The sequence below is a fragment of the Myotis yumanensis genome, unplaced genomic scaffold, assembly GCF_028538775.1.
Source record: "Myotis yumanensis isolate MYYU_CA2020_CCGP unplaced genomic scaffold, mMyoYum1.0.hap1 SCAF_5, whole genome shotgun sequence".
Classification (NCBI taxonomy): Eukaryota; Metazoa; Chordata; class Mammalia; order Chiroptera; family Vespertilionidae; genus Myotis; species Myotis yumanensis.
The window spans coordinates 49,714,056-49,738,248 of record NW_027223756.1 but is presented as its reverse complement, the minus strand read 5'-3'; the positions used below and the strand labels follow the sequence as shown (position 1 = coordinate 49,738,248).

Here is a 24,193-nt window from a genome sequence, read left to right as displayed (position 1 = left end):
GATCAGCAGGTAAAACAACTTTTTAAAGTACATTTACAAGTTTTAAAAAACCTTGGTAAAAAATAAGCAAAAGTGACCATGGATATCTTTATTGTAAACTTACAATTCCAATGATGATTTATATGATTACATTTTTGAATGTCTGCTCTTATCAGAAAAATAATGTTTTCCTTAAAATTGTTCAATGAACTATGATGTAACAAAACAACACTTGACTCAGAACCAAGATACTTGGTGAGTCTACAATTTATTTATTTGGCTACATGATCTTTGGCAGATCACTTAAATTCTCTGGACCTCCTTTTGTTGGTAAAATATATATCACCTGCAAAATTTTAAAATTGCTTCTAGTTCTAAAGTTTTATAATAATAAAGATGCCACATTATTTAAAGTTACTTTTTTCTTTCCTTTCAGGCATTTAACATATTTTATTTTATTTTTATTTTTTTATTGATTAAGTTATTACATATGTGTCCTTATCCCCACATTACCCCCCCATCCCCCCCACTCATGCCCTCACCCCCCTTTTGTCTGCATCCATTGGTTAGGCTTATATGCTTGCGTATAAGTCCTTCGGTTGATCTCTCCCCTTTACCCCCACCCTCCCCTACCTTCCCTCTGAGGTTTGATGGTCTGATTGATGCTTCTCATATTTTAATTGAACACCTACTATGAGTCAGGCACTATTGCAGACACTGGGGATACAACAATGAACAAGACAGATACAACAGCTGCCCTCCTAAAGTATATCTCCTTGCAGCAGAGAGACATTTAAAAAAATAACCTAAGAAATAAGGACATTATATAATATGTTAGTGATGACAAATGCTGTGGAAAAATTATACAGTGAAGTAAGAGGGCTTTAGACTATTGTTGGAGGGCAGGGGTTAAGGTTTAGTGGGCTAGTCAATGTAAGCTTCATTGAGAAGTTCCTTTTTGAGCAAAGACACAGGGGATAAGGAAGTGAGCCATGTGTATATGGAGGGAAGGCTATACTGGGTATAGAAGACAGTTAGTACACAAGTCCTAAGGCAGATCAGATATTTGCCTACCATGATCATGAAGTAATAAGGAAGCCTGTTTGATTTTAATAAAGTGAAGGGGAGGAGAAGATGAATTCAAAGAGATAACTTGGAGGAAGGATCATGTAGGCCCTTTGTCTTTTCTCTGAGAAAAAAAAGCAATTGGAGAATTTTGAGCATAGAATTAACCTTATTTGATATCATTTTAACACCTAAGCTGTTATGTTGATATTAGACTATAGATGGAAAGGTAGAACCAAGTATAGACCAGTTAGAGAGCAAATGTAATTTTCTATGGGAGTCATCATTCCAGCATGGGAACGATCCAGTAACAAAGGAAATATTGACAATGTAGGAGGAAGGGGAGAGATTTGCTTGAGTGACACTCTTAAGTAGAGGAGAGGAAATGAGAAGTTCCTAGCTACAGGAGTTTATGGGATTTCTCTCAGAAATAGGGGAGAAGGGGCAGGCTAGAAGAGGTCCATGGGATATGTAATACTTTCCATAATAATGATTAATAATAATAATAATAATAATAAATTCTTCTCAAACCAAAAAAGAAATAGGAGAGAAGGATTAGCATAAGAAACAAATGCAAGATAGGTTGGGAGACAGTGCATGATATGTAAATTACTTTATGATTGTTTTCTTTGTTGGTTTTTTTTTTTTTGAAGATATAGCTAATATTTTGGGGGTTGCTTTAAAAATATTGCCTGGCCCTAGCCGGTTTGGCTCAGTGGATAGAGCGTCAGCCTGTGGACTGAAGGGTCCCGGGTTCAATTCTGGTCAAGGTCACATGCCTGGGTTTCGGGCTCGATCCCCAGTAGGGGGGCGTGCAAGAGGCAGTAGATCAGTGATTCCATCATTGATGTTTCTATCTCTCCCTCTCCTTTACTCTCTGAAATTAATAAAAATATATTATAAAAATAAAAATATTACCTGTATTATTTAATTCTTTCAACACTTATAGGAGTAATTGTACACATTTAATGGGCAAAGAAGTAGAGTTAAAGTCACTTGTGTCCTGTCATGCCCACTCTAGTGGCAGAGTCCTGAGGTTACAGCTTTTATTAAGGCCGAAAGGCAAAATAAGCCCAATGCATGCGAATGGGTGACTCTTCCAGGTCCAGCATAACCCCATTCCACCGTGGTGCTATACCAAATACAGAGCTTGTTTGATTAATGGATTTAGTTCCTGGAAACTGTCTTAGCAGAATTTACTTAAAGCTTTCAACTTTGTGCTTCGAAATGAGAAATTTAGCCAGGATATCAGTTGATGCATTTCCTTTGCTATTTTTCTAAGAGGAAGACTGGAAAGTTTTATGACACTGTTTTCTCAGGCTGGCAGGGTTTAAACAAACAAGGTTTCTTTGACATGAGGAAGGGTTGCCTTTGTTCTTCTCATAGCAGCTTGTCTCCAGTTGAATAGTACACTCATACTTTCATCCAGAAGGTGCCCTGATCAGTCATTTACCTTGCTTGGATCCTAGTTCAGTGGACACAATGAGGAGTACATTTTAGATACATGTGTGTCCTTTGTGTGACTACCGTTGGCACCTTTAAGACTGCCCTGAGGTAGAGGTAAAGGAAGGCACAGCATAACTCCAGGGTTACAATAAAACTTGTCTCCCTACATGAGACCCATTATTTGCAGATTTGGTCTTGCATCTTAGTTTTTGGCTCATCTGCTCATAAATACTCTGCACCTTCCTCCTTCTCTCCCACCCCTACTTACCTCATCCCCTATCCCTGCTATGGTGACTGCCCACCTAGCTTTCCATTGTTGTTGGTTTTTGTTTGTTTGTTATCTTTTCTCAGAGCTTCAGACTCAACATTTAATTTCACTTTATTCATCCTTTTCCAAGTTCTTGAGTCATTTCAGCCCCTTCCTGCCTCCCTGCCATCCCCCCTACAGGCCCTCCAGTCACTTTAAGGCACTTGTTTATGGCATTTGGCATCACCAAACCAGGCGCCCCTCCAGACTCTGTTCCTACAAAGCCTCACTTTCAGGTGATCACTGCCTGCAGGCCATCAGCTTCCCTGAACTCCCTTCACTGAGAACATTATTAAAGTGTTCAGCAAAAGACACAACCAGGAAAACATAATCTTCTCACCAGAGATGTACTCTCTTTTCTCTTCTCTTTTCACCCTTCTCAATGTGCTTAGTCACTGTCCCATCTTTTATAGCACTAACCAAACTTGCTGATATTGTAGGTATTATTTTATACCTCTTACCTTCCATTCTACATTTTAACCTCCTTGAGGGCAGAGGCCATGAGTTATAAGTACTAGTATCACCTATAGGACCTCATAGCTGGGAGGTTCTATTTGCCTAACAAATGAGTGTATTTCTTGTGGTGGCAGTGAAAAAAGGGAGAAAAAGAGACATAAAGAAGATAGGTTAGCATTTGTTAACAAAAGATATATGCAGATTGATTTTTTAATTATCCTGGACCAAAGCCAGGAGATGGATGATGAAGATGGGCAAGGGGTAGGGAGACTTAGCGGAGGATATTCTGAGTGACCAGGGAGGATATTCTAGGCATTAAGCCTCAGCAGGTGCTTTCCTTCCCCTATTGTCTGGGTTAACCTCGTTTCTGTGCTCCATAACCCCGGGATATGTTCAGACACTGGAGGCCTTGTATGAGCAGGTTCCATGACCAAAGTTGGCCACATTATATTATACTCATACAAAGAAGTTTAGCTATAAGGTATCAGGAGAGGAAACCTTAGCATTAATTGACCCCTCTAGTTATGATGTTCATGTTGTAAAATCATACCTGAAAGACAGGGCCTTCTCTGAGAGGGCCACATAGGCTGCCATATCAGGTGTGGCACAGGACACAGGCCCTTCGTGAACCCACCAGCATTGTTCTGTGCAGCCTGAGTTCTGGGCATTATAGAAAAGCCCTGTTGGCTGTGGGTTTGGTCTCTTCTTCTCACAACCTTGGAAATGTTATCACCCTCCTTAAAGGCCATTCTAATCGCCAGGCATCACAGTTCATCATCTCCTTAACTCAGGTGAAACCTCAAAGCTGGACTCATTTCTGATCTCTTTTCATAAAGATTAATGGGCGTGCAATTTTTTTAGCTTCTCTTTTTTTCTATGTCTGGAAATTTGTGATAACAAAAACAACAGTGGCTACAGGCTTGTTTGAAGTTAATTATTTTAAATGAGCAAAGGAGACCAAGCACCTGAGAAGAGAATGGCTCAGGAATTGGAAGGAAAGCAGTATGCCCTGCTCCAGTTGGTTGGTATTTGGCTCTTTTATTTTTCTCCTGAGTACCATAAGTGCCGTTGAGCTCAGAGGACTCGAGCATCCTGTGCGGGAAATAGATGGTGTGTGGAGGAGGTGAGGGGCGCCCGCGGTTGTTCTCTGAATCCTTCAGTAAGCTTCACTTGGCGACATTATAGAAACAGTCAAAGGCTGGAAAACAAGCTCCACTTGGCCAGCTGCCAGCACACTTCACAAAGCTCAGGAAAAGCTCAGCGAAGCCACGCACATTTTGTTTTCCTGAGCAAAGACTCTGCTTGTTGCTGTCAGGGTTAAGGAGTTTCAGCAAGTTTATATACAGACAATAAAACGTGCTTTTTTGTATTTTCCTCTGTCACTGAAAAGAGCCCAGTGATAGAATCAGAAAGGATGGGGCACTTAGATGCCAAATGGACCAATAAGCTCCTGGAGAGGTGTTGGTGCAGTGACAAAACGGTGGGACCTGTGTGTGTGTGTGTGTGTGTGTGTGTGTGTGTGTGCACGCGCACGCACATGCGTGTAAAATCTTACCTGAAACTCGACGAAACTAAGCTCAGAAGCATGGATGTGTGCGTTTCAGGATTTCCTACTTTGACTAAACAGGACAGAATGAACACCATCTTCATCCCTATTAGGAAATGGCTTTATCATGAGGACAATGTAAACACCATGTCAGTTGTGATGTATGGAGAGACAGGAAGGTAGGGGGGAAGTGACAACAGTGTCAGGGCTATCAACAGCTGCAGCGTTTCTCTTTTCCCAAAAAATAATTTTCAGGAGAGAGGTAAAGCATTTGCTGTTTCTTTGTGAGGGTGATTTGGCTGCTCATTGGAGCAAAAAGGCCATTTATGACCTGACCGGGGCCTTTCTTTGGCCTGATATACCATGTTGTGTTTATTTCAGAGCTGGAGAGTCACACTGAGTGGAGAGCAACAGGAAACAAACCCAGAGTCATTGCAATTTGCATTTGCTAGTGCAGTTTTTCTTTAGCTGCTGAACTTTGTTTCTTTTCTAGGGAAAAAACACACCTATTTTTAGCTCTCATATGCTTCTCCAAAAGAAACTGACTACTATCCTTAAGACATTCTACCTTGCTGAAAAGCTTGTAATATTCTCATTCATAATTAATGTTTTCCTATACTGTCATTTTTCTTAAATTTTAGCCAAAAAAAGTGTATATAATTATAGTAAATGGAGATACTAGAATATTGTGTACCAAACAAGTACTTAACAATGCTCTTAGGTGTAGAATAACAGCATATTTCTCTTTCTATATTCCAGGTTTTCACTTTTATTTTAGTAGGACTAGAAATCAGACTTTCTTTTTAAATATCTGATTGCAATTAAGAATCAACTGATCAAATATGTGTGAGAATAGATTTAGAAATGAATTTAAAAATTATCCTGATGCTAATGGAGAAATCTGTGATGATTCCTCTTTTAAAGACCTTCAAAAAAGAAAACCCAACAGCCATGTTTAACTTGAGCTGTCACTTGGTATCTAACAAGGGGAAAATGTAGAACAAGTAAATTTTAGATTATCTCACTAGAAAGAGAAATCTGCTCAAATTCCATGGCCAAGACTGTGACCACTTAACACAGGATAGCATGATTCAAGGTGCCTACACAATATACATGGTTCCGCTTGGGAACCATGCATGTGTATAAAGAAGTTTAAATTAGTTGCTTGAATGGAGTGACAAAGTGGTCCTGCTTCAGCCTGAGGAAGCAGCGCCACCTGCTGCTTGAGCTTTAGTTTATGGTTGAGCATTCTTTAATAGAAACTGATCTTTACAGACCTAAGCACAAAATGTTGGTCTATTGTTATCTTTTAAGATTTACATTGGAGTCAATTTATTGAAATATTTTTGTGTGTGTGTATGTGTGTGTGTGTGTGTGCATGTTTTAGTCTATACATTCATATTGAGAACAATTATTAAATAAAAGAATGGGAGAGAGAATAGGAGAGAAAGGAATATAAATATGAAAAAAATGGGAATATAGAGTATTCCTTCTTGGTGTCTTTTATTCTGAAACTAAGTGATGTTGTCCATTTGCTCTTTTATGTGTAGTAATCACAAAAGAATCAAAAGATAACCAAGCTTGTTTAAATTGAACCATTTTTCATATTTTATCCTAGTCTGCCCAAAAGTGAGTCCTTTATTAAATGATTACAGATTTATTAGGCTTTCATTGAGTTCCCCTTTCTCTAGTGTTTGTATTCAGAGCATAACACTTAATTACACAATATTTTAAATAAGTCCCAATGTTCCTAATGTATTTTTGTTATAGCATCACATAAGCATTTACAAGAGCATATCTTTTTATTAAGTTGAGGTCATTAATTACCCTCCCAACCATTTTGGTTTATTTCATTTAGTGTATTACACCACAACATAAATAAGTGACAGTAGACATGGAACAATAGTGATTTTTTTAAATAGTGATTATGATTTTTTTCTCATTCCCTATAACTCTCCCAAGGTCTTAACTGCTACTGACCAATGACATTAATTATGGTGAAACTTACACTTCCATGCTGAGAATCTGTATCATTTCAGATCCTGATTCATAATTCATTTTCAACATACACTCATTTCTTTAAATCTGTCATACTTTATATATATATATATATATATATAAAATTGATTTCAGAGAGGAAGGGAAAGAGATAGAAAGATAGAAACATCAATGATGAGAGAGAATCATTGATTGGCTGCCTCCTGCACATCCCCTACTAGGGGGGGATTTAGCCCAAAACCCGGGCATGTGCCCTTGGCCAGAATCAAACCTGGGACCCTTTAGTCCCCAGGTCAACACTCTATCCACTGAGCCAAACCGGCTAGGGCAATTTATTTATATTTTAATAGGATGTCACACAACCCAGAATTTGTCATTTTTGATATTTGTTAGGGCTTTGATTTTCTAACACATTGAAAATCATATCTATGTCACATGCCAAAGTCATAATTTTATAATTGAAACACATTCAAAATCTAGGCACACGAAAAGTACAGAGGGTTCCAATTTTGTATCTTGGTTTGAAGAGCAATCTGCTCAAATTCCAAAAACTGTCAAAAACGTGATTTTCTCATGCTTGTCCTTATCTTGAAAGGCTTTTATTACATATTTTTAAACATTCAATGAAAACTGATTGAATACCTGTTATATGTTAGAAACTATAGTAAGTTCTGGAGGTTTGGTAATTAAAAAATCAATCCCTTGTCCTCAGTGAGCTCCCTTTCTTGCTGAGCAATAGTGCATAGATAGTTCTAGAACAGTGACAGAAAGTTGCTATGGGCAGGAAAAGAAGTGGAACTCAACTCAAACTTTGGTAAGTGGATTATGTGACTTATGCTAGTTAGGGGGAAATCCTGTAAGAGAGAAATCCTGAATTGAGCCTACAGGTAAACTAAAGTGTTTGTCAGGAAGGGAAGTAGAGGAAAGGTGTTCCAGGTAGAGACAAGATTTGCAGAGACACTGAGATGAAAGAGGACAAGTATTAGGAAACGTGTTGTTTAGTTTACTAAGACTGTTCATCCGGCGTTCAGAGGATATATTTCAATTGGAGATCTTCTAACCTAAGCTTTGTGAATCTTTAATAATATGTATAACTTGAATGAGAAAAACAACAAATTGGTTCTATCTTGCAAGACCTTCCGTCACTTATCCCACTGTTTTTACACCTTTTTCTCCCCTCCCAGAGGACTGGTATGAACAGTTGTACCCCCTCATCCTTACCCTGAAGGACTGCATGGGGGAAGTAGTGAACCGAGCCAAGCAATCCCTGACCTTCGTACTCCTTCAGGAACTGGCCTACAGCTTGCCCCAGTGTCTGATGCTGACTCTGAGAAGGGACATCGTCTTCAGCCAAGCAGTAGGTGCCCCTTGTGTTGTGAGCACAGCACCATGCTGGGTTGTTCGCTGCTATCATTGGTGAAGACAGGGGTCTCCCCTGGGGTGTTTTATTTTTAAAGGGATTCTTTCCTGATAGTTTTGGTACCCAGTTTTTCTTATTCATAAGTAGAGGCCTGGTGCACGAATCTGTGCACTGGTGTGGTCCCTCGGCCTGACCTGCATGCACCCTCTTGCAATCTGGGACCCCTCAGGGGATGTCGGAGAGGTGGTTTTGGCCTGATCCCTGCAGGCCAGGTCAAGGGACCCAACTGGTGCACGAATCCATGCACCGGGCCTCTAGTATGCATATAAGATCTTTGGTTAATCTCTTACTGCCCTCCTCCCTCCCCTCTTCCCTCTGAGATTCATCAGTCTTTTCCATGTTTCCATGCCTGTGCATTGAGCCCACTCGTAGTCATTGCGCATCATAGCTACTGGCCGGTTGGCCGATCACTTAGGCTTTTATAGATAGATAGATAGATAGATAGATAGATAGATAGATAGATAGATATGAACAAAACAGTTTATAAGATCTTAGTGTTTATTTCTTCAGAGGTGGCCAAGTCTCTGAAAGGTAGATATAGAAATTTCAGAACAGAGAGTCTGTGAAGGAAAGGGTCACCCATGCTGTCATTGTATCATGCCTTGGGGTCTCTGTACAGAGCACAGTGGAAGGAAAGGGATAATTGCCTTGCACTGCAGGTGGCCAGCTAGGACTGGCAAAGGGGCCTGTTTGCAACCCACTATTTATACAGCTCCTTCATGGATACCAGGATGGGGCCTCATTATGGTCTCTTCTTTTGTTTAGAAAATAAATTTGCCAGCAGGAGGGCTTGAACAGGGGGTTTGACAGGAGCACCTCCTTTGCGTACACCCAACCAGATTCCATGACACCAAGGCCGGCCTCCATCACAGTGGCTATGAGGGGGCCTTCTTCTCCCCTCCTCCCTCCGCCCCATGAGTTTTATAGACAGCCACGGGGAGGGAGAGAGACAGAAGTCCTCTCTTTCTAAACATTTAAGACCAATGGAGTATTTTAACCAAACTGCCCCTGTCATGGATGCTCCAGTGACAAATGGAGCTATGTGCTCTGACTGATACACATTTCCTCATTGAGTATTTTCAATGATTCTATGAAATGAGTAGTCGTCTATTCTGTATGTGTAAAAAGTATTTTTTAAAATACTAATATGTGTACATTTTAAATAACTTCTAATTGTCTTACTGCTGGAAATGGTAGAGACAGGATTTGTAGTCATGTCAACCTGACTCAGAGCCCATGCTCTTCCCTCTTTCAGAATGCTGCCTGCCCCAAGCCTTACTTGATCAAAGACTGCCAACTGGTTTCAACATAGATATATAAATAGAGTTTTGTTATATGTACTTGAGATTTTTTAATTAAATCTCTGATGCCTCAGAAGTCTTCAATATTTTTTAATTAAAGTTTGCTGACCCCCATCAATTTCTTCAATGATTTTTTTTTTTTTAGCTTGCTGGATTGGTCTGTGGTTTTATCATCAAAGTACACACAAGTTTGCATGACCCTGGCTTCCTACAGCAGCTTCACACGGTGGGATTGATAGTACAATATGAAGGACTGTTAAGTACATACAGTGAGTATGGATGGTTGGTACATGTGAAAGTCATACTCCTATTCATAGGATATTTGGTCCTTGGATTCCTCAGTTAAACATAAAAATGAAAGTAAAACTTTATTGCATCAAGCATTCCAGAAGTAATGTAACTTTTCATTCCTTGCATTCACTTTGTAACTGTACTCCCCTCCATTATGTTATGAAAATAGAATTATAAATTATTTCATAGTGGAGACCTAAGCAGCCATCTGGCTTTTTAATAGAAAAGGCTTTTTGCCAACATAGTTTCAAGAATTGGATTTTTAAAGTCCAACCCTCTAATACCTAGAACTGCACTGTTCAATTCATAGCCTGGTATGGCTATTGAGCACTTAAAATTTATCTAGTTCAAATCAGTATGTATAAGACATGTATACCAGATTTAACAACTAGTTTAAAAAAAGAGTTTTATATTAATAACTATTTTATTTTGATTATATTTATTTATCAATGGAATTATATTTTAGAGATATTGAGTTAAAATAAAATATATTATTAAAATGAATTTAACCTTTTTATTTTAATCTTTTAAAATATGACTACTGAGCCCTGGCTGGGCCGCTCAGTTGATTAGAGCATCCTCCTAATACGCCAAGGTTGTGGTTTGATTCCCCAGTCAAAGCACATACAAGAATCAAACAATGAATGCATAAATAAGTGGAATAACAAATTGATGTTTTTCTGTCTCTCTTTCTCTCTTTCTTTTCCTATCTCTCTGAAATTAATAAATGAAAATATTTCTGACTATCAGAAAATGGAAAATTACATATGTGGCTCACATTCTATTTCTATTGGGCAGTGCTGATTAGAATGGTACTTGATTACCTCCTTGTTAGGCTTTATTTGCCAGTGTATTGAGATATAAAACTAGCATGAGCCTAGGTAGGATCTTCAATTCAGCCATTTCTATTATTTCTAGAAATCAAATATCAGTCCTGCCAATGGAAAGAACCTGCAGGACACTTTGTTTCACAGAACAGTCAAAACATCGCTGCTGCCTCCCAGCAAATGAGCACATTCTTCCTTCCCTCAAAGGGCCCGTGAACCGCTGGAGTCCGTTGGCATGGCTCTTATTTCACTGATGAAAACTTTCAGCCTCTGAGGAAAAGCATTGAGAATGGATTCGTTTCATTCAGAAACTCCTTTACTAAAATGCTAGAACAAATCCCAGCAGAGAGGTAGACTACCCAGGGACACTTTCTTCAAATAGAGTGCTTGTGCCTGGCTGGTGTGGCTCAGTGGTTGAGCATCAACCAATGAACCAGGAGGTCACGGTTCAATTCCCAGTCAGGGCACAAGCCTGGGTTACAGGCTCAATCCCTAGTAGGGGGTGTGCAGAAGGCAGCCGATCAATGACTCTCTCTCATCATTGATGTTTCTATTTCTCTCTCCCTCTCCCTTCCTCTCTGAAATCAATAAAAATGTATTTTTAAAAAAATAGTACACTTGTAACCAGTCTCCTTTCTCTCATTGAGGTGATGAAATCGGAATGCTGGAGGACATGGCTGTTGGCATTTCAGACTTGAAGAAAGTTGCATTTAAAATAATTGAAGCCAAATCCAATGATGTCTTGCCAGTTATAACAGGGAGACGGTAAGTGGTGCCCATTTCCCAAAGACCAAGCTTTGTTAGATACAGTGGGGCCTTGACTTACGAGTGTCCCGACTAACGAGTTTTTTGAGATACCAGCTGTCTCTCAGCTGATTTTTTGCATTGAGTTGACAGAGTAATTTGAGTTAACGAGCTCCTTAACGAGCTCAGTCTCCGAAGGAATTAAACTCGTAAGTCAAGGCCCCACTGTATTTGAATTGGCTCTTGATGAAGGAGCTGAGGAGAAGTAAGGTTTGCTCTGGAAATTTTTTTTTTCTCTTTCCCTTGTTGGTGAGAAATAAATGTAGGTGACATGATAGGGGGAGATCTTTAAAAACTCCTAGAAGTCTCCTGACTGTAAATTGTACTGTAGTGAGGTGAGTATGGCATTGCTTCTCCGTGAAATATGAGGACTTCAAAATACGAGCTTGCACGAAGAGAATATTTTCCTCTTTATTACTATCCAGTGTAAAGCTCTGGATATTTTTACTTTTGCTAGAATCATTTGGTTAATAGCATCATAATTCTTGAGATGACTTCATATTAAATTCTGTTAAAGGCAGCAACATTTTAGAAAAGATGTGTTTCTATATCAGGGGCATATGCCACCATTTTTCTTAATTATTTTTGACAATTCACTCCAGACTGAGATTTCTGAGAATGGCTTTAAATAAATAGCTTCGAAGGTCAGCATATGATAGGCAGAATATCAGAAATAATTAAGAAGATGATGCTGTGTAGTATAGAGCTCCAACAGAAAAATTATATCCTATGGTAAATCATTTCAATCAGAAGTCCTCCAAGTTTTGACCATTCTGCTGTTAGCGCTTTTCAATGCTTCCTGAGGGTATTTGAAATTTGAAAACATTTTCTGAGCACAGTGAATAAATAGGAGGGTACTATAATAGAGAGAGTCCTGCTCATGCTAGAGAGAGATGAAGAGGAGACTAAGTAAGTTCAAGCTAATCTTGTTTTCTTGACTTTAGTAAACGTCTGATAATTTTGTGTGATGGATGACTTGAGGTGGTTGAATGAAAGGTGGCTGCTTATACATAAAGAAACAGCACATTCTCATAAAACTAAATATTTCATGTGCCAACTAATGCTTAATTTACCATTCATTGGAAGAAAGAGGAGTAAAATTGCTCATGCATATACCTGGAAAATAGTACCACTCTATAATACTTTAAAGATTATTATCAAGAGGGAGAAACAGGTATTTTTATCACAATGTATGAGGGGAGCTTACCAGGCCATTTTATATAGACAGAGTACAGGATGCTGTTTCTGAGGGGATTCTTCAGGCTGTACCTAAATTCAGAAGTCATCATACAGATGTGGACTTCTAGAATGGCTAAGTGCACAGCTTGGCAGATCCTCTCTTCAGAAAGCAACATTACAAATGGACTGAATTGTCTAAGATGGTCCTCTTAGGACTAAGGGAATAATGCACACACAAATTTAGAAGCATTCATTGATGGAAAACTCGTGAGCATTGGGATAAGACAGTTGGAGTCTGTGACCTTGTTGTCAGGTTGCTTCCGGCAACCCCAGCTCTATTTGCACAACATTACCAGAGGAAGATAGCCCATGAAAACCAGCAGTTTCATTACCAGAGGAGGGGGCTGACAATTCGGATTGGAAAGCAGAAAAAAGTACACTCCTGAAAAGTTGTCAGAAACAGTGTTGATTTAGATCATTTTATTCACAATAGCATCAAAAAGGAATAATTACATGGGACTAAATTCAACCAAGTACTCCAAGAACTGTACACAGAACACACAAAACATTGCTTAGAGAAATTAATAAGATTCAATAAGTGGAAAGACAGTCCATGTTCACAAATTAGAATTCTCAATATTGTTTAGTTGGCAATTCTCCACAAATTGAAATCTCGGTTAAATCTATATTTGACCAAATATAGCAGGCTAATTTTTTTGTAGAAATTGGCAATCTAATTCTAAACTTTACATGAAAATACGAAGAACCCATAAGACCAAGAACACTTTTATAAAAGAAGAACAAACTTGGAGGACTTATACTTTCTGTTTTCAAAACTAACTATAAAGCTACAATAATCAAGACCATGTAGTACTGGCATAAGTATATACAGATAGATCAGTGGAACAGAATGTAGAGTCTAGAAATAAAGTATTACCTTTAGGGTCAATTTCAACAAAGGTGCCAAAACAAATCAATGGAGAACCTTTTCCAAAAATGTTGCTGCGATAATTGGTTAGCCACATGCATAGGAGAAACTACAGAGATTTCACAAAGAGATTCTTTGATTGTCCTGTGCTTGTTTTCCAAATACATGTATTACAATCCCAGCAGTCTATATAGTTCTGGAATCACATGGATTTTCCTAAATTCTGGGTAAAACTCTCTCTATTTCTATATTCAATTCACACTGCATCAGAAGATGTCAAGTTTCAAAACATACAAGTAGATATTCATGGTGACCATATTTTATTAATCCTAATTTAAATTTCAACACTAAACACTACGAGTAGTGTTTTTGTTTTTGTTTTTATTTTTTTAATGTTTATTGTTGAAAGTATTACATATGTCTGCTTTTTTTCCCCACTCACCCCCCTTCTAGACTGCCCTGCCCCCTGCCTCAGGCCTTCACCACACTATTGTCTGTATCCATGGGTTATGCATATATGCATACAAGTTTTTGGTGCATTTCTTCCCACCCATCCTCTGAGATTCGACAGTCTGTTAGGAGTATTTTTTAATGGAAATTTCCAATTTCCAAAAGTATCCACCTGTCATATGCTAATGTTGCAAAATAATAAGGAACTCCCAATGGTTAGCCTTAAATAATGAAACTATTACATTTGCATCAGGCCATCACAAAGAGGGAGGTTCATCAATAATAATATCAGGCCATAATTGTTAAAAATGTTATAAATTATTTGGCTTCTTAGATTTACTATATTAAGAAATGTATCATGAATTACTTTGTTGTTCTTGATATCAGTTGGGTTTTTAAAATAACTAAATCAATAAAACAAATATTGAGGTTCTTATGCACATACCACTGATACACAACAATGAACTGAAACTCTCTTCCTTTCCTAAAGGAACTCGGAACAATGGAGAGAAATCAAACATGTAAACAATCCTTTATACCAAGTAATTTAGTGCAGAAGTGAATGAAACGAGTATTGAATGAATTAATAACAGAAAATAAGCAGATAGCAGCCACAAACCTAAATCAGTGCTATATTCCAACTGTTTTATTGTTTGCTTCCAATGAATCTAAAATAACATAAAAACGAATTAAATAAGCAAGGCTTCCTCTCTTTATCCTTCACTTGCTTCAGTGAACATTACGTGGTGGAGGTGAAGCTTCCAGCGAGGATGTTTGAGACTCTACCTCCGCAGATTAAAGAAGGGCAGTTACTTCACGTACATCCCGTACTTTTTAACGTTGGGATCAATGAGCAGCAAACTCTTGCTGAGAGGTAAGCTTCAGGTATAAGATTGATATTCAGGTTTTCTTTCTATTTATTTTTTAATTTATTTTAATTACAGTTTATATTAAATATTATTTGGTATTAGTTTCAAGTGCACTAGAATAGTGTTAGAAAATCATATATTTTTGAACTAGTGTTTGCCCTGATATTTCCAGTACCCACCTGGCACCATACTAAGTTGTTACAATATTACTAACTATATTCCCTATGCTGTACTTTACATCCCCATAATTATTTTGTAACTACCAATCTGTACTTCTCAACCCCTTCACCTTTTTCACTCAGTCTCCCAACCCCCTTCCCACTGGCAATGCTCAGTATGTTCTCTGTATGAGTCCGTTTCTATTATAGACAGACAAGTAGGTTTTTAGTTTAAAGCAGGGGTGGGGAATCTCTGGCCCATGGGCCATAGAAGGCCTGTAAAATCATTTGGTTGGGCCCTGCAAAGGCATTAGGGGTGAGTTAATTAAATGTTTGACCTAATATAGTGGGCTAATTTTTAAGTTGAGATTTTGGTATGACTCTCGAATGATGCTAGAAATATCTAAATGGCCCTTGGCAGAAAACAGGAAGATTGGAGGGATAAAAAGAGAGAAGAAAGTTATCTATATCTTAGAGATATAGCCCTGCAGAGGTGGGGAGACTAACATTAAGTGAATATCAGTAACGTACAAGTACAGGGGCTGGTGTTTTAGACTTGATATTTCATTCAAGTTTATATTTGGTGATTATGAAAATATTTTGGTGTGTCAAGGGGATTGATGGAATGACTCAGGGCCAGTGGTGACTGGGATGTTTTTGAAATCACCATTGTGCAACATTTCTGAAAAAAAGGAGACTCCTGCCCTGGCCAGTGTGGCTCAGTTGGTTGGGCATTGTCCTGTGTGCCATGACATTGCTGGTTCGATTTCATGCCCATGCTGTGGGTTCCATCCCCAGTAGGGGTCATGCAGGAGGCCCTGATCAATGTGAAGCTCTCACATCAATGTTTCTCTCTCTTCTCCCTTCCTCTCTCTCTCTAAAAAAATAAAAAATAAAAAATAAAAATAAAAAAAGGAGAGTCCTTAGGCAACTTTAGCCATCTATTTAAAAAGGAAATATAAAATGTGTTCCTTTCAGGTGCTATTTTATGACTTATTACTGTTTTCTTTTTTCTCTTTTTAGGTTTGGAGATGTTTCTTTGCAAGAAAGTATTAATCAGGAAAATTTTGAACTTCTAAAAGAATATTACACGATATTTATGGAAAAGATGCCTCCTGATTGTAAGTCTGAGAGTTATAGAAAACAATAATAATTGCTTGATTATAAATCTTCAGGAGAGGTCGGATATAGAGGTCAATGGAAGAAAGAAGCATGTGCTGGTGATGTGAGAGCAATTTTGAGATTCTCTGAACCAACATAGCTGATTGCCAAGGTGGCATGGTCCACACTTGCCTGGTTACCCTGATGTGTCTGGCTGGTCATGCTAGGACATTGTCAGTGCCACTGGACAATACCAAAAGTAAAAATAAGGAACTTATCATTACAAATCTCAGTTGAGTCCAATAGAAATTTTGTGTCATTCTTAACCATGTAAAAGACTTTAGTAAAGGTTTAGGTTTTTTATTTATAAGCTACATCAGATGTATCGTGCATATCCAAGGAGAAAATCAGATAGAATACAACTTCTATAGGGGATATAAAGTGATATAAAATAAGGAACCAGTTTATCACATATACTTATTGCAATATTTATGTGAAAAACTATTAAGGCATCTGAGCCTATAGAAATATGTTTTACACCTGTGGATTCTTCTTTTATTTTCTTTCCCTCCCTCCCTCCTCTTTCTTCCTTCCTTTCTTTCTTTGTTTCTTTCTTTCTTCTTTCTTTTCCATTGTTCAGTTCCACAGTTCTTTTTTTCCCATAAAATTAAGCACATAGCATTTGAGCAGTCCAAAGTCAGAGAATCAAGAATGTCTTTGAAGTTCATCCATAAATACTATAAATATGTTGGGATATTGAAGTATTCACAATGATAAGATACCAGGTTTTAATAAAGTAAGAAATATTTTCATATTTTTAACCAAAAGTTGTAATAAAAGTCTACCTGTCACTGTATCACTCGCACTCTGTTCACTGATCTCTATTCTGACACTTAATTTGAACCATCTTAGGTGGCGGAGTGTTTAGACCTTTTCATAACACAGTGACTCTTGCCTTAAAATATCATAATGGCATATGTATACCCATGTGTACATGCGTAGTTAGAAAATTTCACCTGCAGTTTTATTTCACATACAATATTTTAATTCCAAAATGAAATTTAGTACAGGGAAATTCTTTGGTAGCCAGCATACTTATAAAGTTCAAATTTGTTAATTACTTGAAAACTTTAGTTTTTTATAGCATTTTTTGCATTAGTAATTAATGGGAAAGGGGTTTATTTGAGCCAAGATCCTAAGAATGGAAAAGCCATGTCCTGTAAATCTTTGCTGTCTTCATCTGAACCGAGAAGTAAATATCTGAAATTGGTGCCGGAACTGTTGACAACAGGGAGGTCTGTTTGCTCTATCTGGGTACTATGTGCTGTGGATTTCTCCTTCCACATCTTTGAATAGTGATGTAGCTCTCAGACAGTTGTTCTCTCTGCCTTGACTCTAAGGCACACTAAACTATCAGGATGCACTTCCCTTCACATCCTACCTGGCCTCTTTGACCAACTGCAGAGACTCTGGTGGGGCAGATATGAGTGCTTCTCTCTCTTCTTGCTCTGATCTTCCCATTGGGTTACATGATCTCAGAAACCTTTCAAGGCCCCTTTCATGCCCACCTAGATCATTGAGACACCTAAATTTGGGGTTAGCAAATAATAAAATAAAATAAAGCACTTCTATAAATCGCTAGCACAAACTATTCCATGTTTGAGAGTCACCATCACATTTGCTATATGATTTGGAGCAAATGTGATAGTGATTTGGTTGGACGAAATGCTTCTTTCTCTAGCCTTTAAATGAGGAGTAAGCAAGTATTAGTGTATCATCTCAGACCTCTCTGTTGTCTCTTGATAATGTCCATTTCTTGCACTTTTCCCAAACAAAGGAGAAGGGTATTGTCATCCAGGTCTATTGGAATGCTTCCACTAGTTGAGTCCTGTGTCAGCCCTATAAGGGAGGGCTGCCTGGCTAAGAAGGAAAAACACCCAGGGCACCTTTGTGAGCTGAATATTGTAAACTATCTTTACAATATTTCATATCCCTGCCCAATGTATAATGGGTTTAGTGGCTCTGCAATATTAAAATGATTTCCCCCACCCCATTTCATTCCTCTGCTACTCCTAGTGTTGACACTGTCCCTGTGTGACTCAAGGATGGCTGCCATGAACTATTCCCATCCTCAACCAAAGAGCTTTTCTTCCCCTTTGCGTTTTACAGGGTCCTCAGCCTCCCTCACCTGGAACATCACAGATGACTTGCATACATACCCCTGCAACAATTGCCCAGGTCAGAGTCAAGTTCTGACTGGCTTAGATTTAGATGCACATCCCTGAACTAGTCCTGATTTCAAGGGTGATGGAATTGTATCGATTGACTTCAGAGTGAGAATGTGATTGAGCCCAAGTAGATTTTATGCCTGCTATGCAGTGGGAAGTGAGTGGAACAGGTGCTGGGATTCATTTCCATTTCATCTGAGACTCTGACAACTTAAAATAATTGACAATGAGGGGATGGATGAGGCTATTGCCTTGGCCTCATTAGTGTTACAGTTCGATCAGCTGAGAGTTCACAGTCCTATTCCTGTTCATCGCTCAACACCCTGTCTTTGGTTCAGGTCAATGTCCGATTCAGAATTCTTGTTGAAGAAGCCCCGTTTGACGAAACAAGGAGAAAGGGTGTACTCGAAAGTGCATGTGTACTTGGCTGTTCTGTTTCATTGGGAGGCGGTGGGAGTCAGTCCCTGGGTTTGTGAATGTTCTTGATCGTGATCACTGTGTGCACCTGTGTGTGTGTAAGAGAAGGTTTTCTACTTTGGATAAATTCTGAGAAGCTTGACATCCTATCCGAGGCTATGAACTCTCTTAAGAGCTATGAATGTCTTCCTCTGTTTTTCAGAGTTGACACAGAATTTAATGATGTAGCCTCTTCTGCCAAGACTTTTATTAATTGTTTTCCACTGCAAGTCAATTAAACTTGACAGGGTTCTTGTCCTTATTTTGCAGTTGAGAAAATAGGGACTGAGGGTTAAGCAACTTGCCCAAGACCACACGTCAAAGTTGGAGCAAGATTTGGCACTAGAAATCACTTTTCTAGAATTTTGGCTGGGTGTTTTCTTTAAAAACAATTATGAAAGTTTCAATCAAACAAACAAAAAACAGATCATCAAATAACAAACACTAGGGAACTTATCCTTCAGCCTCACAGATTTTGTAGGAAAGAAATATTTTCAGTTAAAGGGGAAGCCCTGTCTGGTTTCCATCTCTAACCCGCCTGCCTCTGAGCAAATCAATACCCTGAATTTGGTGTTTTGCATTCTCATACACTTTCTTACTCCAAATGTATGTAACCATAGAAAATATGGTACAGCTTTGCACATTTATCTTTATATTATTGCTGTTATCTTATATGAATCCTGCTATAATTTGCAATTTTTACTCAACATGTTTTGTATATATTTATGATGTTACATACAGCATTTATTTATTTCACCTATATATTACATTGCAGCACGATGTAACGGTTTACTGTTCTCTCTTTGAAATTTAAATTTTTAAAAAATATTGAAGCAATGAACATTTTTGTACTTTCACCTTTTTTATTACATTATTCAACCCCATTTGAATAAAGAATATTCCTATGGAGATAGGCATAGAGATTAGTTGCTCTAAGTTTGTTGTTAGAGGAATGCAGGAGTGAGGAGCAAAAAGCAAAACTTATTGGCTATATTTACATTTTCGGAGACTGATTTTCAGACTTAAACCAATCCATGTTCTGTTGATACCATGATTTTCAGTGTCTATGTAAGGCTCTATCATTATATCTTGAAATCTCATCTATTAATCTATAAACTAGTCATTACTTATGATACTTCTTTCAAGAACCAGATCTGAGTTTCTGTGGCCTGCAAGATTTTTGTCATGTTGAAAAAAACTTGGCAGCAAGTAAAGTGTTGGATTGATAGGGATGTGCTCTGAATAAGGCAAGTTTTGTCATGACAGACATGGAAATAGTGACTTGAAAACTGTAAGCACATCAAAATGATCCCTTCTAAAAAGCATGCAATGGGGAGAGGGGGTGAAATTACAAGGAACATCATGTCTGTCTATGCTAGAGCACTATCCTTATGGGCAAAGGATAGCCATTTGGTTTATATTTAGGAGCTGTATAGGTGGTTTAAAATGGCTGATTAAAAATATCTCCATGTCAACAATGAAACTAAATTATTTTGAAAAATCATTATGCTTTATTCTGGAGTCTCAGAATTCTGAAGAAGCTGGTCCATTGTGTTAAGATGATTGCTTTTTAATACCCATAGTTAATTGTGAAGACACTAGCACAGATTTGGGGAAAATTAATTACTGGCATAGGAGTTGGGAGACTAGGTTTTTTATTTGACTCTGCCTCTGACTGTGAACCTTGTGAAAAAATCTCCTAAGAATCTTGACATGAGGTTGCCTTAAATCAGTGTTTTGCAGAATTTTTATATTTACCCCATATAGTCTCTTGATTCAGACTAGCTATTCAGTAATAAAAAATGGAAGGTTATATCCATCTATGCCATGCTTTGATTGAAGCAGTCATCATCATTAAGAATGTATTTCTTGCCCTGGTCGGTGTGGCTCAGTTGGTTGATGCTTCATCCCATACACCAAGAGGTGGTGGGTTTGATTCCTGATTGGTGTTTCTCTCTCCCTCTCCCTTCTTCTTTCTCTCAAATCAATTTTTTAAAAAAGAATGTTTTTCTTGTTCGTATACAGCGGTTCTCAACCTGTGGGTCACGAACAATGAAAATATATCCTGCATATCAGATATTTACATTATGATTCATAACAGTAGCAAAATTACAGTTACGAAGTAGCAATGAAAATAATTTTATGGTTGGGGGTCACCACAACATGAGGAACTGTATTAAAGTGTCGCAGCATTAGGAAGGTTGAGAACCACTGGTATTATATGAGACTAGTTGACATTACCACAATTATACAGAATAGAGGAAACCGAGTCATGTGTCTAAGTAAAGAATAAAACTAGAGGATTAATAAGTATGATTATCCTTACATAGTCTGCTCCAAATAACACTTGTTGTTATCAATTGCATTTGCAAATATATTGAGGAAAATTTTGTGAGCAGCTTAATACTGTTTCTTTTTCTTCTCCTTTTTTTCAGACATTTCACATTTTCATGAACAAAATGATTTAAAAGGATTATTAGAAAATCTCCATCAAAATATCCAAGCCAAAAAGAGAAAGAATGTAGAAATCATGTGGCTGGCTGCAACGGTAAGCACTGTCCTGTTAGACCTTACTCACTGTCACCGTGAGGACCAGCAATCAATATTGGGTGTCTACTCGATAGGAGCCAACATTTGCACTCTGAGTTACCAGATGTCATCTTCCATTGTCTAGGAGATAAAGCATTGTCATAGTGCTATCAGTGTTAGGTGACCCAGGAAAGCGGCGGCGAGGAAAAGAAAGAGAATCGAGAGAATCAGAAAGAAAAAGGAGAAGTTTATTTGCGTTCTCGGGCGAGACCCACCGGCCCAAAAGGTGGGGCCAGTGAATTTCTCGACTTCAGGGAGGGAGGGACATCTTTTTATTCAGGTGTTTCCCCGCCGCTTTCCTGGGCCACCTAACAATCAGTAGACTAGAACACAAATTGGAACAAGATAAACTCAATGAGAAAGAATCCTTCTCATTGGCTTTTCTCACAAATCTTGGATATGTTTGACACTTGGAGATTAGAAGGAAGTGTCTTTAATTTTCTTGATGTTGCATGTTTCAGCCCATCTCATGCTCTAGAGACTTATGATTTCAACAGAATGTAGTTATCAGATCTCTGACTTCCAGCCTCAGTAAGGCTCCTGGACATATTGTTCAATTAATGAGTTTGTAAATGTGTTTGCTAATTTAGATATTGGCATAGAATGTATTACTGGCAGATTGCTCTCAGGGTAATGAGCTATATATGGTATGGTTCTTTCTCAGTTAATGGCACCCTCAGGGTAGAAGATCTTCCTGATTTCCCACCCCAGATTTCTACAAGAGTGAGCAAGAGCATCTTGCCTGTGGTTTGCAAGCTCTTATCTGGCAACCATTTCAGGCATAGCTCAGATAAACTTACAAGTTTTGCTAAACATTCAGACCCTAAGGAATGGATCTTTTCATTAGGAAAAGCAAACCTTGGAGCTCTCGATGATGAATTCCATGTGTGTAGTTATTCTCAGCATTACTCTTGTAATTTGGAGTTAGGTTAACCCAACTGCTAGCATACTCTATTCATTCGCTATCAATAGTGTTTCAGACAGAGCCTTTCCCCCTACTGTCACTGCTTACATTATAATCCAATATTATTTCCTCTCTCCTGTGGAAAAGGAATGGATAATTTACCATAAGTTGAAAGATAAAATAACTTACCAAGAGCAAGGCAGAGGAAAGCAGCTTTAGTTTCCCTTCATGCCCCCTTAGAGCCCCAGGGAAGAACATCAAAGGTAACAATATGAAAAATGGCTTTCAGGCGGCTCATTTACACTGGTCCCATTTAGCACCATAGTGCATTACAGGAAGGTTGTTTTAATAGTTCTTTCCCCAGTGTGGCTGCTCTTTATATCTTCAAACACTACTATGCTTGTTAATTCTCACAAAAATTTCACAAAGGCAGATTGTGAGTTATTTTTGCTCTTTCCCTAATAACATGGTAGCTTGAAGGAAGTCTGATCATTTACCAAGGCTATCTGGCAACTTGGGGACAGATACATGTCATTATATACATACCATGCAATTATGTAAATAGGAAAGTGAAGGATGCACACATGCAAACACAAATGTATATTTTTTCTTAGTATATGTACTTTCCCATTTGAATATATAAAAAAGTTTTCCTATTAATTCCATTCATTTCTGAAATACTGTTCTAAAATGCATATACTGGCCAAATGTGGCTTACTCACAACTTCCCATTGTGTGAAAGTACCTGTCTTGATGAATACACATATGCACAGTGTGGAAATTTAGCAGTCTGTGGGAATATTAACTTGATTATTAATAGCATATCTGTAGGCTGATACCTCAGTTTCAATATCCTGTAAACCAAGGCCCATGATAATACTCTTAAAATGAAGAAATATAGAAATCCCTTTTGATATTTTCAAAAAAGCTTTTACTTCTGCTTCTATTTCCTTTCCTCTTCTATAAATCTATTGATGAAATACTGCTTTTGATAAGCTTTATCATTCTAATTGAAAAAGATAAAGCTTTTGGTTTTATCTTAACTAAATTTTAAAAAATAAAAATGAGAATCTGAAGACCAAAATTTTTTATTTAAAAAAATGAGAATCTGAAGATCAAATGCCAATCAGATGTGTTAAATTAACCTCATATAATTAAAAAGTGTAAAACTGCAGCCTGTCTACTCTGATGAAATGGCCCTGCTTCCTTTCAATTTTAAATTTAAAACACTCAGTATTCTCAGTAGGATGTCACAAATAATAGTGATAATATAGTATTTGAAAATTCATTCTTTTAAAAAATCATATCTGATAAGTAGATAGCAAGATTTATATTTTATTACCATGAATATAGTCCAACCTTTGTTATTTTATATTAAAATTTTTGCAATGCTATTTATTTGAATGGATTGGAATTCTCTAGATGGAAAATTATTGTATGGTGAAATCATGCTTTCACAGTTCTCTAGTCACTTCTACTGGAAATAATGAGAAAGTACCAAATAAGGTACTGGTAAATAATAAGGACTGGTAAATCCTAGGCTAAGAATCACCATTAAAATATGGTATAAAGCCTTGATAAACTGTATTATTACATCCTCTTCTCAAAACAGGCAACTGTTAAGGCCTCCTTGATAGCAGATAATAAAGCAGGCCTGTATTATGTCAGATTTATGTTAACTACATGTTGATGCTAAAGTTGATTGTTGGTATCTGGTATCAGGGCTCTACCAAGGGATATGGAAGAGAAAAGAATGGGATGATTCACCTGTTAACCATGAAGTGATAAGAAAAGAGATTATTGCTTCTCCTGATTTATGGCAGAATCACAAAAAGAAGGAATTACAGATAAAAACAGAATAGAATGGAAGTTAAAGACTTGATTCTTAGAG

General features: G+C 37.8%; 1 protein-coding gene across 7 annotated transcripts in view; it reads left to right on the top strand.

The window, feature by feature from the left end:
* INPP4B (inositol polyphosphate-4-phosphatase type II B) overlaps positions 1–24,193 on the top strand; it is a 593,476-nt gene that overhangs the window by 505,477 nt on the left and 63,806 nt on the right. For all 7 annotated transcript variants that reach the window (XM_070415225.1, XM_070415230.1, XM_070415224.1 and 4 more), the window contains 6 exons: positions 7,982–8,154; positions 9,664–9,787; positions 11,284–11,401; positions 14,731–14,871; positions 16,048–16,145; positions 21,245–21,357. In XM_070415225.1, the coding sequence (XP_070271326.1) occupies positions 7,982–8,154; positions 9,664–9,787; positions 11,284–11,401; positions 14,731–14,871; positions 16,048–16,145; positions 21,245–21,357 (767 nt within the window). The remainder of the gene's footprint in view (positions 1–7,981; positions 8,155–9,663; positions 9,788–11,283; positions 11,402–14,730; positions 14,872–16,047; positions 16,146–21,244; positions 21,358–24,193) is intronic.